This window comes from Syngnathus scovelli, chromosome 11 (assembly GCF_024217435.2).
Source record: "Syngnathus scovelli strain Florida chromosome 11, RoL_Ssco_1.2, whole genome shotgun sequence".
Classification (NCBI taxonomy): Eukaryota; Metazoa; Chordata; class Actinopteri; order Syngnathiformes; family Syngnathidae; genus Syngnathus; species Syngnathus scovelli.
The window spans coordinates 9,426,942-9,441,183 of record NC_090857.1 but is presented as its reverse complement, the minus strand read 5'-3'; the positions used below and the strand labels follow the sequence as shown (position 1 = coordinate 9,441,183).

General features: G+C 43.6%; 2 protein-coding genes across 4 annotated transcripts; one reads left to right on the top strand and one right to left on the bottom strand.

Moving 5' to 3' along the window:
* Positions 1-429: 429 nt before the first annotated feature.
* slc2a11a (solute carrier family 2 member 11a) lies at positions 430-5,765 on the top strand. Its single transcript, XM_049733394.2, has 12 exons — positions 430-453; positions 716-814; positions 1,091-1,251; positions 1,332-1,456; positions 1,528-1,657; positions 1,793-1,941; positions 2,017-2,204; positions 3,237-3,347; positions 3,504-3,605; positions 3,825-3,900; positions 4,100-4,227; positions 4,850-5,765. The coding sequence occupies exons 1-12, from the start codon at positions 430-432 to the stop codon at positions 5,057-5,059; spliced, it is 1,503 nt and encodes a 500-aa protein (XP_049589351.1). The 3' UTR covers positions 5,060-5,765.
* A 106-nt stretch (positions 5,766-5,871) lies between these two features.
* On the bottom strand, positions 5,872-13,817 carry patz1 (POZ/BTB and AT hook containing zinc finger 1). Of its 3 annotated transcripts, XM_049733314.2 has the most exons (6): positions 12,218-13,817; positions 12,006-12,069; positions 11,738-11,909; positions 10,413-10,571; positions 9,100-9,291; positions 5,872-8,309 (listed from the first exon to the last, which is right to left on the bottom strand). In XM_049733314.2, exons 1-6 carry the CDS (start codon positions 13,549-13,551, stop codon positions 7,855-7,857), a joined length of 2,376 nt encoding a protein of 791 aa, XP_049589271.1. In that variant the 5' UTR covers positions 13,552-13,817; the 3' UTR covers positions 5,872-7,854. The 3 variants fall into 3 exon arrangements, with proteins under 3 accessions (XP_049589271.1, XP_049589273.1, XP_049589274.1); XM_049733316.2 differs by lacking the exon at positions 9,100-9,291 and having other exon boundaries at positions 12,218-13,814; XM_049733317.2 differs by lacking the exons at positions 9,100-9,291; positions 10,413-10,571 and having other exon boundaries at positions 12,218-13,807.
* Between the last annotated feature and the right edge of the window lie 425 nt (positions 13,818-14,242).

Genomic DNA, 14,242 nt, shown 5'->3' with positions numbered 1-14,242 from the left:
TTATTCCAAAATGATACCGAATTTGAGATGTGACGCTTATCTATTTTAGAATGCGTTTGAGTGGAAAGGAAGGAAAACAGTGACACCATGTGGATTTAACATGTCACTACAGATTTAGCAACAGTGACACTATGTGGATCTAGTATGTCACTACAGATTTACCATGGACCACACTATAATATGCAGTAAAGTGAAGCCAATAGTATTTTGTGTGAAATGCAAATATTTAGTCTATGTTTTGCTTGCATTTTAAATGTTTTCTTTCAACTTATTGACACAAAATAAACCATAGTTTTGTGGTTCTTTAGTGGACAGATCACCCGCCCTGCGGCTGACGTCACCGTCGAAAGGAGTAAAGCCTCATTCGGTACCTGATTGCTTGGAGTTGGACCGAACCGACTAACCGGGGATTACTTTGACTTGACCAAGATGTCGCACGATGCGCAACAAAAGGTAAATAAATTAACAAAAATCAACCATTGATTATTTAAGAATTTTTCAAATGTTTGTGGAGCATTGTTTAAGTGCGCAAAGAAAAGCTCCCAACTTGTAATTGTTACGTCATCATATTATTTTAACGAGCCAAATAAATAATTTCAAAAGTATATGATTATTCTATTTTATTTATGACTCTAACTTAGACCAATATGCAAGTGTGTGCATCAACTTTCCCGCAAAATATCTAAAAGAGTGTATCTGATTTTGTGTATTACAGAGCAGCTCTTTGACATTGGTGCTCATGGTTGCATCTGCAGCCATTGGAGGAACTCTCCAGTATGGATACAACTTGGCTATCATGAATTCGCCTAATACTGTCAGTTTATTCCTTCTTTAAAAAATGCCCAAAGCTCCTTATGTATCATTTATTTTATTTTATTTTATTACCAGATTCCTACTTATCATGAATTGAACAATACTACATTTATATATATATAGTGGGCTCTCAACATATTTCACAACTTCTAATTTCGAATTCAATTAAAAAAAAAGTTAAAATAATAAAATATTGGAGCAGCTTAATGCAGTATAGTCAATACTTAATATTATATCCAAACAGTGATGAGTGCTGAAGTGTAACGTCTTCTTGCAGTTCATACAGACCTTCATCAATGAGACCTTCATGGAGCGCTGGGCCATCCAGCTGGAGGACTACCAGGTGACTCTGGTATGGACCATCATCGTCTCCATCTTCTCACTAGGTGGTCTTGTGGGGGCTATCATCGCGGGGCCCATGTCCATTTGCTTCGGGAGGTAACAACCACGGAACCCAGAGCCTCAGAATCATTATTTCATTTAATCTTTTTTCTTTCTTTTTTTTTTTATTTAACAAGGAAAAAATGCCTGCTGCTCAACAACATTTTCCTCCTAAGCGGTGCTCTCCTGGCTTTGACAAGTAGAGCTGCCCGATCTGTTGAAATGATCATTTTGTCACGTGTCCTGATTGGAATAAATGCAGGTTTGTTATATAGTGTCTCATTGCTCATCGTGAAAGAACAGATACTCCAGAGGCTTCTGTCTTTCTTGCAGGAATCAGCATGAATGTGCAACCCATGTATTTTGGAGAAAGTGCACCAAAGCATCTCAGAGGGGCTGTGTCCTTGTCCTCTGCAGTTTTTACATCCTTTGGAGTCGTATTAGGACAAGTAGTGGGACTCAGGTGAGGATTAAGAAAAGTAATAAGAGGAGCAATAATAACAATTAAAGCAGATTATGTCTGTCTCAAGCACAAAAGAAAATGGATGTTTGGAATTAAATCATGTGAATATACTAACACAGGATCTTTCACTTCTAGAGAGATATTGGGTAGTGAATCATGTTGGCAGTATCTTCTTGCCAGTAACGCCATTCCTGGCTTGATTCAGCTGCTTACCCTGCCCTGGTTCCCAGAAAGCCCCAGATACTTACTCATCGACAGGGGGGACAAGGAGGCCTGCATCAATGGTTAGTGCTTGAAAATAACATTATAGGCTACAGTTCATCAAACTTTCCCAATTCGGTGGTTTCGCTACTCCTCAGCTTTACGACGGTTGCACGGCTGTGAGGTCGAGAGCAGCGAATTGGCTGAAATTCTCGAGGAACAAGCCGAAACCAAAGGCATGAAGCCCTGCGGGCCATGGGAGCTTTTCCGTGACCGCTCCGTGCGCTGGCAGCTCATCTCCGTCATGGTCATCAGCAGCGCCATGCAGCTGTGCGGCAACGACTCGGTATGACCTTTATGAATGTTCTGGAAGTCTGCAGTAGTGGTGTCACTGACACCAGCGTGCTGGATCAGATGTTGTGGCTACTGTATCCTTACAAGCAAGTTGACAAGTTGATTGGAAATTTGAGACGATCTGGTGGTGGGTTTTGCATTTCTAAATTAAAAATTAAAAGATGCATAAAAATGTGAATGGCAACACATACAGGTAAGTTCATTTCTATTAAACAGGTCATGAATATTTAGGTAGAAATATTCACAAAAAGATTTATTCAGATGACAATTAGAGGCACTCATGTTATGCGCTTGGAAAAAAAAATCTTATGGGGTCCTTGGGTCCAAAAGGTGTGTGAAGTGTTTCTAATATTTTGGTTAGCTTAATTTACACTATGAGAACAGCTCAAAGTATGATGCAAAACTAATTGGATTGTACTGGTGTAGCTAAAAAGATCTCCAGTTGTCACGACTCGTCCCCGGTTGTGTTATTATATGAAAGTTGTCATGGTTTCTGTCCGCCTGTGTACTCGCCCCTCCCTTCCTGTGTCTACTCACTGCACTAATAACCTGCCTCTCGTTACCTGTCGCGTATATAAGTCCTGTCTGCGTGTCACTCCCTGTCGGATCATTGGTTCCTGTCGTTGTCAAGTCTGTTTTAGTTAGCCAGTCTGTCGGTCAGTTAAGTTATGTCAGTTTGCCGGTTCTGTTAGTTTGTTCCCCTTATCCTCTCTTCCAACTACCTTTTCCCTCAATAAACCCTGGTCCAAGCTGCATTTGGTCACCCTGCTCCATTCCGACCCGTGACACCAGTGCGTTTTAATTCCCTTGGCCACAAGTTGCCTTCAGTTTAACTGCATACTTGATGGATTTAAAGATGAGAGTATTAACAGAATTATGTAATAAACTTAGGAAGGAGTGAGCCCTTTGTTTGCATTTCAGACTCACATTATTCATTTGTATTAGTTTTTTTTTTGTATACAGTAGTTTATATCTTTCTTTACTTTCTCATCTTCTAAAAGTCGTGTTCCTGTCTGTCTTCTAGATCTATTTCTATGCATCCTATGTCTTCAAAGAAGCTGGAATATCAACCGAGCAAATCCAGTATGTCACAATCGGCACGGGCACGTGTGAGTTCACAGCCTGCATCATGTGTGTAAGTCGCTTACATAAGAGCTGTACAGAAGAGGAGTTTGTCTCAAGTGTTGCTATATAGAATTCTCCTCGAGTTGCACAGAATCACATTGAGAGCCGTTGTGTATTTTAGCCGCAGGAGAGCGCGGATTGTAGTCCTGATATGACATGATTTCAGAACCTGCTGATCGAGCGCAAAGGTCGGAGGTTCATGCTGATGGGAGGCTATATCCTCATGACCGTCTGGGCTGTTGTCTTCACCATTGCTTTGTCTTTTGAGGTACTCAACTTACATGTTAATACTCAGTGCATGTAGTGGATATAACCAAAAGTCTACACACCCCTGTTGATATGCCAGTGTGCAAGTATAACTAAAGAACTGAGTAGACTTTGTAAGATCACTGTAGAACAGTCCAAGCCAGACCAAATGTGATGTTCTCCTTCTGTGTTCACATGGCCTTACTTAACATTGACTGATCACACTGTGACATCACAAAAGCACTTAATATCCTGGATGCCTTACCTGAGCATGGCCTGCATCTTCACCTACATCCTCAGCTTTGGCATGGGACCAGGTCTGTGGAAATGACACCTAAGAGTGGTAGAAGCATGAAACCTTAAGCAAAGTAGGCTTCTCATACAGTAGTTATTGTTGATATTTGATGTATTAAATTGAATATTTCAACCCTAGACAATTATTAGGAATGATAAGGAAATGTCCTGACTGTTTTTGATTCATGTTATGTCTAATATCTTGTTTGTGTCCACTTCTAGCTGGTGTGACTGGAGTCCTGCCCACAGAGATCTTCAACCAAACTGCTCGGCCGGCGGCCTACATGATCGCCGGCTCTATGATGTGGCTCAATCTCTTCGTCGTGGGAATGATCTTTCCATTTCTAGTGGTAGGGTACATTTGTTTCACTATTGTAAGATACAGTAGTGTAACCTGACCCTTATTAATATCGCACAATTCAGAATTATGGATGAGCTGGGGGGGGGGGGTTTCCGCATTGATTTTATTAGTTTATTTATTTTTTGCAAGATTTAAAGTATTGAACGATATTATTATTATTATTATTATTATTGACGGAAGCCCATTCCTATACGTGTCACGACTCGCCCCCGGTCAGTCCATTATGTGTAGGTTGTCATTATAAGTCCTGTCTGCCCCTCACTCCCCTTTTGGATTGTTTGCGTCTCTCATCTCTCGTCGTCGTTCTTGTCTTTATTTTGTCTTTATCTTGTCTTTTTGTTCAGTTATTCTCGTCCCTAGTCGAGCTTCTTATAGTCTATCTTTTGAGTTCTCCAATAAACCCTGCCTGGTCCAAGCTGCATTTGGTCACCCAGCCCAAATCACTTTATGACAATACGCTTTCACGTGTAGCACCAAAGTAGTAGTATGACAGACTTCATCTCCTTTAATAGTTTGAGTAGTAAAAAAAATCTGGAACATTACATATGTATACCCACTTGGAGTTAAATGCTTAAAGATGCACTTAATCAAATCTGGGTTTTGTTTCACAGAGCACAGCACGCCAGTATTGTTTTGTGCCTTTCGGGACTGTGTGTCTGCTCTCTGCGCTGTATGTTGGCCTGTTCCTGCCGGAGACCAAGGGCAAGTCGTTATCAGCCATCACTGGCGAATTCCACATGCTCAACTTTAAAAATGAGGAAGCGCACAGTAGTCAGATTCAGTATCAGATGGGCGAAGCGTGTCCATCCACTACCTGGTGAAATTTAGTCTAATAGAACTTTTTTTGTACTTTCACTTATGTGCACTTTGATAGAAAATAGCAAAATTATTCTGTGTTCAGATAACTCTACTGCAGAAATATATATTTGTGTGTGTAAGTAAAATGATATTGTATGGTGGATGGGGTGGAGGACAGGCTTTATCATGTTGTCGGAGCACATTGTTTCTCCAACATTTGTTGATACATGAGATTGAATTCACAGCAAACCACTCCAAAAATATCCAAAAAGCATCATTTATAAATTGAAATAATGATGATCTTGTCTCATTTTACTCACAAATCTACAGCAGAGGGAAAACTGAGCTTTTGTTGTGGAAAAATTGTTCAATTTGCATGAAAGGCAACAAGGTATTCGTACATTCTGCCCTCTAGTGGATGAACATTGAATTGTTTTGCTTTCTTGACATCACTGGTAGATAGGTAGGTAAAATAATAACTTGTGTATTTAGACCGTGTCCACCCTCGCAAATTGCATCCACGGTATAAATTTCCCCACTATCCGTTTCAATGATGACTGAAAATCATGATCTTTTTAAATATGTTTATTTATCTCGGCTGTTCTGCTTTGTGTTTTAAACAAAGGCCAATCAAATATTTTGCGTTATACTTGTATTTGTATGAGACACCCTCTGCATAGTAACAAGTTTGCTTTTTTTCATGTAGTTATTTCAAATTGCGTGTGTGTGTGTGTGTGTGTGTGTGTGTGTCAGCAACTTGGCAGATTATTTGTACCAAATGTGTAAAACTCCTATAATGTGTGGACAAACAAAATGTCTCCTGATAAATCCGTCAAACAGTTTAGTGTTTTAATGAAACTTTGTGGGATCATATAAGGATATATTAATAACAGTGTCAATGTCAAGGGCTTTTCCATTGCAATTTATTGGATCCTTGTCTCTCTGGGAACAAGAGACTGAATAACAGAGTACAAAAACAAAGATTTATACTGTAGAAAAGTATGCTGCTTATACTGAAATATGTCCAAAGACGTTATAACAAAACATGTAGCGCACATTTTAAAAGCTTTTTTTGTATGCGTGTTTTGTATGTAACCATATAGGATTACCAAGTTGAGATACTGTACATTTTCTGTGTCTTTTGTAAAAAATAAAAAGTCCCAATGCAAGTCACGGTACAATTCTCCAAAAGACAACCTTTAAATCCACTGCTGTGCACAATCAGTATGTGGAAGGCACTTTGCAACAGACCGAAAGAAGAAAGCCAAAGATTTAAAGGAAAACAAAACATCTTTTACAATGAAGTACCAATGTGAGTGAAAGCAAATTCACTTTGTCCTCAAATGACAACACAAGCCTTCTATGGCAGAGTGGATCACGAGAAAATGACAAATAAAAAGCGCTATGCGATGAGCTCGCACGTAGTTGATTGACACTCAGCCAAAGACGTAACGCAAGATAACTTAACAAGCTTCTAGCACAACAGGACGACGGACAAAACCAAAACAATCTGCTTATGTACAGGTCCACCGGTTACAAACCTCATTGGTTGGTTCGATATTTATATATATATTTATAAAATGTGCATATGGATGGTGTATATACACTTGTTACAATTCACTATATATAATCATAAATAATATAGAATCAGTTACTCTCTAATCAAAACAAAATGTAGGAGATGGAACACACGCACTTCATATGGTGAGACAAACATGTTGGTCAATGGAGACAGAAAAACAAAACGGAACTCAAAAACGTGAGAAAATGTTCATCCTTCCCGTCTGAGCAGGAGCTCGTTCAAATATTCCCGATACAGCAGAAAAGTTTCGGAGGAATGTTACATACGAAAAAGACGGCTCACTTGTTTGTGATTGGTCCAGGTGCTCCTTGATCAATTAACACACACAACCACACACACATCTCCTAAAACATAACTTACGAGGGTTTCAAAATTGATAAACCAAAACATTAACGCACACAAAGAAACGAGACGGCACCCAAAAGCGAGGGCTTAAATAAGTTAATAAAATAGAATCTACATTTCATAAAATATATAAATGATAATCTACCTGACCTCGGTCCCCCGTTCAGTGAATACACGAGAATTGAACACAAAAGATTTGGGGAATATAATTGCCGACAGGCGTGTTTCGAGGGTTAACATTTTCGTCCCCTCCGTCCTAGAAGACCATTGCATGCTTTGTCACTTCATCTTAAAAAAAAATCTTACACAACCTCATTCATGATTTGTTTAAGCAAAAGACGTTCAGATTTAAACGCAAATGTGAAACGCAAACTAAAAAGTGCCTTTGACTTTCGTCTTCTGTCGGTGCTTCGCTTCTCTTGGTGACTAACGTGACCAATGATGTGTTAGCTTGCATTGAGCGGATTCCGATTTTGGAATCTGCCGTTGATTGAACAATCCTGCCTGGAAAACGAAACAATGTGAATACACGGTTACGCGTCGTCTATTGCTCTGAAGGCCAAGATGGTTTCAGAGGAATTAGCGAGCGATTCGGGTGCATCCGTCGATTCGTCGCGTGCGGCTAAGAAAGCTCTAAGAACAATCAAAACAAATGACACTTCCTCCAAGATACAAAGAAGAGATCGCCTTCATGTCTTCTCGTTATAAAGATCGTTACGACACGGTGTATGCGCGTTCCGTACTCTGAAAAAGTAGAAAAAGTAGGAATCATATGGCAGTCTGGCAAAAATATACACATTAAGCAAGAGTAGTCTTGAGGCAGAGTTACTGTCAAACACGGAGCAACTTGGGTGCGCTGGGATAGGGAACATTAGAAGCCAAGCGTGCACGTCACTTTCCACCAAAGTCCACCCCGCTCTGACCCGCGTCGGCGTCCACCAACGAGGAGGCGAAGGCCGACTGGACGATCTGGAAGCCGAACGACTCCAGCAGGGACATGCTCTGCTGCGGCGAGAAGGGGGCCAGCTCGCTCAAACCCGAAGCGGACCCCGACTGGGCCCTGGGGGTTTTGTGTACTCTGTGCTGATGTTTCCTGAGGTAGGACCTGGTACGGAAGGCCTGACCGCAGATGCTGCAGTTGAATTTCTTCTCAGGGTCCGTCTTGGCTTTGGGACCCTCCGGAGAGCCCAAAGCCCCCGCAGAGGTTCCGTTGCAGGCCAGCGAGGGGATCTCCAGCTCTGATTTGTGTGGAGATTTCATTTCATCACAGTTGGAAAGTTCCCCGAATGAAGGATCCGATTCTTCCGACTCCAGATGAGGACATTTCCCGTCGTTTTCCTGCCCGTCTAAGACAGAAAGGAAGCGGGGTGAGAAAGAGGTGGGAAGGAGACGGGGGTCGGAGAGAGGAGTAAATTAGAACGACCGGTTTACAAAACAGTCTCGTTGAGACAAAACAATTAGCGAGTGGAAAATTTTCCATCCAGCTTCAGTTCAGTCGGGTACCGTATGCATTTTATTAAGGCTGTGGGATACGATCAAATAAAGTCTTTTTGATCCATACAAATTTTGAAAGGTTTTTGTCCCAGCATCAACTACCACAGAAATAAGTAGATATTTAATTCCTTACAAAAAATAGGACAATAAGCTCTTCCTCTGGGAGGAAATACGTTCTTGCCAAAACAAAGACGACTCGAAATGAACATTTCATGAATTTTGTTTCACAACAATCGTAGGATGAGCCATCAAACTGCACGCCTCGGCAGCCGCACAACGCGACCCAACGCAACTCTGTTCGGTTGCAAGTGTGAACAAATCATAGTCGACAACTCTCAGCCACACGCTTGGCGATTGAGCCTCTCACATATCAAATTTCTGCAGCAGAATCTTGGAAGCAAAATTTGTGACACGACGTACATAACTATTTTTCTTTTTAATTGACCATGAACTACACAATTGCCCTTGCCAATGTAGATTTATTATAATAATATAAAGAAACAGACAGATAAATGACAAGTGTAGGGTAAGAGGCCTTTGGTGATTTCGGTGACAAGAGACTCTCCACGCTTCACTTTTTAGCGGGAAATAAGTTAAGTATCATGCACCCGCCCCACCCACCACCTGCTGGACTGTACTGACCTGCAGCAGGCCCATGGATGGGGAAAGCGGGCACCCCACCAGAGCGACACTCCCAGAAATACGGAGTCCCGCCTGGCTTTCCTACAAGCAGCTCAGGCTGCGGACCAGCCTGGGGTAGAACTTGAAGTCCAGAGAGACCATGAAAGCGAGCCCCTGCCTCAGGCGGGGAGAGTACCAGCTGCTGACTGGCATCTACAAAAACACCCATCCAGGAAGAGGGAGAAGAGACATAACAGGCCAGCAGACAGCACAGAAACACAATTACCTTCTGATGTGCTCAACGGGGAATTCAAATTTTTCCCATCACAAAAAACTCCCCCTCCAAAGTCTATTTCCATAGATGCTTCTGGGATCATCAATCAACAACGAACCCCTGTCTGTAAGAGACTTGCCACACTTGGGATGTAACCGTGACATTATTTGCATCCCATAATGAACATGCACGTGCCAGGAGCATGCTAGAAGACAAGCTCATTTTAATGATGCAGCAGCAAACAACCATCTCTCATCTAAGTTCCCGCATGACTCCAAATAATAAAAGTTACCTGGCTGAACAGCATGGTCAAAACAGACAAGCCCGCAGGCAATGTGATTGGATGATGCTGATTTGACTATATTTACTTTTTCTTGCAATGACACATATCCAAATGACACCACTTAAGACATCTGAATTGTGTCTTATTTTTCTCTATGGTGTTTGAGGTGGGACGTTTGCATGGACAAATTAAGTGCGAGGCAGGCCACCATTTGAGGATAAGCTCAATTACTATGTTCTCTAATTTTGTCTCATCAAATGGATGTGTTGCCATTCATTTTTGCCACATGTTGATAAATGTAGTCTTATTTTTTTTTCCCCCGAGGTTTGCCCCAATGAAACCAGGGCAAACGAACCATAGTACCACAAAACATGCAACGATGCGCCTCGTGGACAAGCCAGAAATGGACCAACCAAGCGACAATGCAGCCATGGCCATGCCGAACACACAGACATCCAAACTCTCCACATGGTTATTGAGAAGCCATGTCCAAAACAAGGTGCAAAGAACTGAATTAACTGCTGACTGTGACAACAGGAAGAAAAAGCCGTCTGTGACGATCCAAAATGATGTCGCACAGATAGCCGATCAACGCACGCACACAGTGAGTGAGAAGCTTGGAGCAGCACAGATGGCCGATGTGCGCTTGTGTTTTAAGCAAAACACAAAGACGTAGCAGCACATTTGATATTAAAAAAATAAAAATTAAATAAAGCAACACAGCCAGTTGAGAGGCAAAGACATGAATGCTTCGGGATGGGCCGGGCGACTGCTTGCCTTCCACTGAGCACTGGCGTCCCATGTGGTAAGGGGTGCCGTTGTGCATCTGTAGTTCCCCGCTTGGCTCAGGGAATGGGTGCAACGCGCCAGAGGATGGCAGTGAGGAGCCATGGTGTGTCTTTGTATGCACCTTAAGATAGGAGGCAGTGGAGAAACCTGCGACCGGGAAGAGCACAAACAAGGCAGTCGATTGCAAAGCGGAGGCGTCGACAGAGATGCGCCATGGCCGGCCCAAGATCATCGCGACTGCTTTGAGCACAACACCAGCAGTGATTGGAGAGAACCATCCAGAGGAAATGTGGAAAAAGAAGGGACTCGTGTTTCGAGAAGAAATGCAACACTGCTTCTTGAGAATAGCACAACTCGTGGAATCAAACAGTGGCAGGAAAACTGAAGTGATACTCTATCACACCACTGCTTCATTCCGGATGACCAGCCACTGCAGCTCGCGGAACGGTCTCCTCTGTCGGCTTGTACAATTTTACATTAGCATTCCTTAGTTTATTAAGCATCACATGAACAACCCTACTCTTTTTTTCTTCAGCGTATTCAGAAAAAAGAGGAGCAATATCAGCCGTGGGACCTCGGGTATCGCATTCCGTGCCATAGCATGTAGAAATAAGTGTTGGTAAAATAAAAATTCCTTGGAACAACTTGAACATTTGGAAACAACTTGAAAGAACAACCAGTAAAATGAGATTCTACTAAAATAATAGCAATGAAAACAATAAATTAAAAAAACTGTCTTTTTCCTACTATTTGCTTATTGCTTATTATTTGCTTCGGAGCAAGTGTGGTGCCATGCAAGCATGGAATAAACACTGACATGAGCACAAGAAAGTTGTGACTGAGCTCTCTTCTTGTTTTTCACAGATTAGGAAGTGCCATTAAGTATAATTGTATTACTTTTGTGTATGTGTTTGTGAAGTGTTTGTGCGTGTTTTTTTTTTTTATTTGACATAATAGCTCTCCCAGAAGTCAATGCTAATATCCTACTAGCATGCCAATACAATTTTACATTGACTCCAGCATTAGCGCTGCTAAAGTAAAATAAAATGTACCCTCTGTTTAAATATAAAATGTGTGCATTTATTTTCATTGTGCATTTGGTTTTAAGAGTAAACTCCAATGGAGTTGTCATTAAAGAATTTAACGCACACGCAGAAGAGCAGATGCTTGCAGCACAAGCAACAGGGTGGTACAACTCGAAAGCAACTATTTTATTTTGCATCAGTTTTTGTCAGGGCCTGTTTTCTTCAGAAAGCTTTTTAGGTACCACTGATCATAAGTTAGGAGCTTACAGCCCGGCATGAATGACTTACCTTTGTTGCAAATGCCACAGTAGTTGTGTGTTCCTTCACTATGTTTCTTGAGGTGGTCCGTCATGTAGGCCGCACGGAGGTACTTGCCGCAAACTTTGCAAGGAATTTTGTCCTCATGACATGCGAGGTGTGACCTGAGGCGATCTCTTGTAGCAAAAGAGGCATTACAAATCTGCAAGAGACCAAGCAAAAGACGTGAAATTACAGTTTCAAAATGATTAAGCTATTCAATTCTGGTTGAATTTTTTTCTTTTTTTTTTTGTATCACCTGGCACTTGTGGGGTCTCTCTGTTGTGTGGACTTGTTTGATATGTCCATTCAGATGGTCTGGTCTGGAGGATCAAAATATATATTTTGTGTAAAGTGGAGTACATTACCCACGTTATGACAAACGGGCCAAAATTAGGCATGTAATCAAAAGTTAGCAAAGTCACCATTTTGAGAACACACACAAAGCAAACTAGTGGAATTTTAACTGACCTGGAAAAGCCTTTGCCACAACTTTGGCACACGTACGGTTTGCCCACGGAGCCGTCGTGGGAGCGCACATGATAAGACATCCTGTCTTTGCGTTTGAAGCGCAGACCGCACACATGACACGCGTAGGGCTTCTCCCCAGAGTGGGACAACTTGTGTCGATTCAGGTGGTACACGTCGCGGAACACCTTGCCGCAGATGTCACAGCCGACGTGCCGACGGGTCCTCTCGCGCTTGCGGCCATGGTCCAGCGTCAGCCCTCCGTGGAACTGCGCGTCGTTTTCCTGGCCCATCAGAGCCAGGCCGCCCGGCGTGGAGCGGCCGCCGACGTTGGCTCCGTGTTGGGCTTCGTGGTTTTTCAGACGGGAGGCTTCCGTAAAGGCTTTGCCGCAAGCGCCACACGGGAAGAGCACGATGTTTTTCTGCGCGTTATGATTAAAGTGGACTGGCTCCTCGGAGGCGCCAGTCTTCTTGGGTCTGCCCCTGCCCCTCTTTGAAACGACGTCGTGGTGCAGCGTTGTTGTTTCGGGAGGCACGGGTAGCCCGCCGACGGGCTGCAGGATGGGCATCGATCCCTCGGCGGCGTCCTCCAGTAGCACGGCGGCGGCGGCTGCGGCTTCGCTCCCATCCACCTGATGTCCATTGTTAGCGAAGCCTACCAGTGCCGTCCCGTTCACCAAATCCTGCTGCTGGGCCACCGGGAATCCAAGCTCAGCCGCCCCGGCGGCCTGGCAAAGGCTGGCGTTCCCTCCCCGCGAGGACGGGACGAGGATTTGCACATTGGATTGTTTGATGACCTCCTGGCAGATTTCAATAATCGAGCGCATCAGCAGAAACTTGGCAGCTGTCATCAACTCCGGGAAGCACTCGAGCCGCACCACAATCCTTGACGTGTACGCGAAGTCCAAGATGTCTTTGAAAACTTTGGGACTGATGGTGTGCATCTCCAGCTCCCTGGCGTCGCCGTCCTCCGGCTGGCGGCCGAACACCGACTCAAAGTACTCGCTGCACGCCGCCAGCACCGCCTTGTGTGCGGGGAAGCTCTCCTCGCCGACGCGCAGGATCACGTCGCAGAACCTGCCTCCATCTTTCCTCTGGACGTCGAGATTGTGTAGCATCTCCGCGCTGTGCTTGCTCACCTGGTAGGTGTACGAAGAAGTCCAAGACGGCTCCGCTAGCTTCTCCATGCCGAATGCATCCAGCAGTGGATTCGGAGGAGAAAGGACGGAGTTTGCAATTTTGCAATGGAGCCGCGGAGGGCAGCTAGCTACAAAATCCCCCCGAACCGACCGACCGCTTCGCCCAGTCGTTGTAGCGTCTAACGTTTGCGCTAGCATTAGCGGCAGGCTAAAGATGGCAGCCCCCCAGCTTCCTGTGCACTTTGACCCGGCTTTCTCGATGGGTGGGGGGGACGTTCGTATTTTCTTTGTGTGTGTGTGAGTGTGTGTGTGGCAACAAGGCTTTATCACGCGTGCGTTTGTGTTATGATCTTAAACCGGCCAATAAGGAGAATGAATAACGCTCCTGGGGTCTTTTATTGATTGTCGGCAGGCTATGCGCAGGTCTCCTCTTCCTGTTTGTGTGACAGACCCCTCCCCCCACAGAGCGTCCACCTTAAAGGCTTTTCCGCTCGACAATCGACATGTCGCACTGAGCTGCGTCGTGATGCCCGCTCGGATCCAGGTGACGCTGTTTCGACGTCACGATGTTAGGGATTAAATAATAATCAATTCCGCCCCCAAAATAAAATTCACGTTCAATGGGGACAACCCGTTTCATTATTATGCTGCGAATTGTTTCATCCAATTCAAAGAAAACCATAACAGACAAGGTCATAAGCAAATCCAATTAAAAAAGCAAAACGTTGACAAGTCCTGTTTTAAATTGAAAATAATTCCCATTAATTTAAACCCAGTGAAATATTATTTGATCAATTACCCTGCAATACTCTCTTAGATCTCAGGGGGAAAAAATGCCCCAATATTTTGGAGTTTATGCACATCAAGCCTTTTCCTCTCCATGGACGCT

Bases quoted from the DNA above. Each gene is read 5' to 3' on its own strand.
- slc2a11a (XM_049733394.2), top strand. From the start codon at position 430: ATGTCGCACGATGCGCAACAAAAG. The intron at 3,348-3,503 runs GTAAGTCGCTTA...ACATGATTTCAG, and splicing joins TCACAGCCTGCATCATGTGT to AACCTGCTGATCGAGCGCAA. The intron at 4,228-4,849 runs GTAGGGTACATT...TTTGTTTCACAG, and splicing joins TGATCTTTCCATTTCTAGTG to AGCACAGCACGCCAGTATTG.
- patz1 (XM_049733314.2), bottom strand. From the start codon at position 13,551: ATGCTAGCGCAAACGTTAGACGCTACAACGACTGGGCGAAGCGGTCGG. The intron at 11,910-12,005 runs GTGATACAAAAA...GGTCTCTTGCAG, and splicing joins AGAGACCCCACAAGTGCCAG to ATTTGTAATGCCTCTTTTGC. The intron at 10,572-11,737 runs GTAAGTCATTCA...TCCCGGTCGCAG, and splicing joins CTGTGGCATTTGCAACAAAG to GTTTCTCCACTGCCTCCTAT.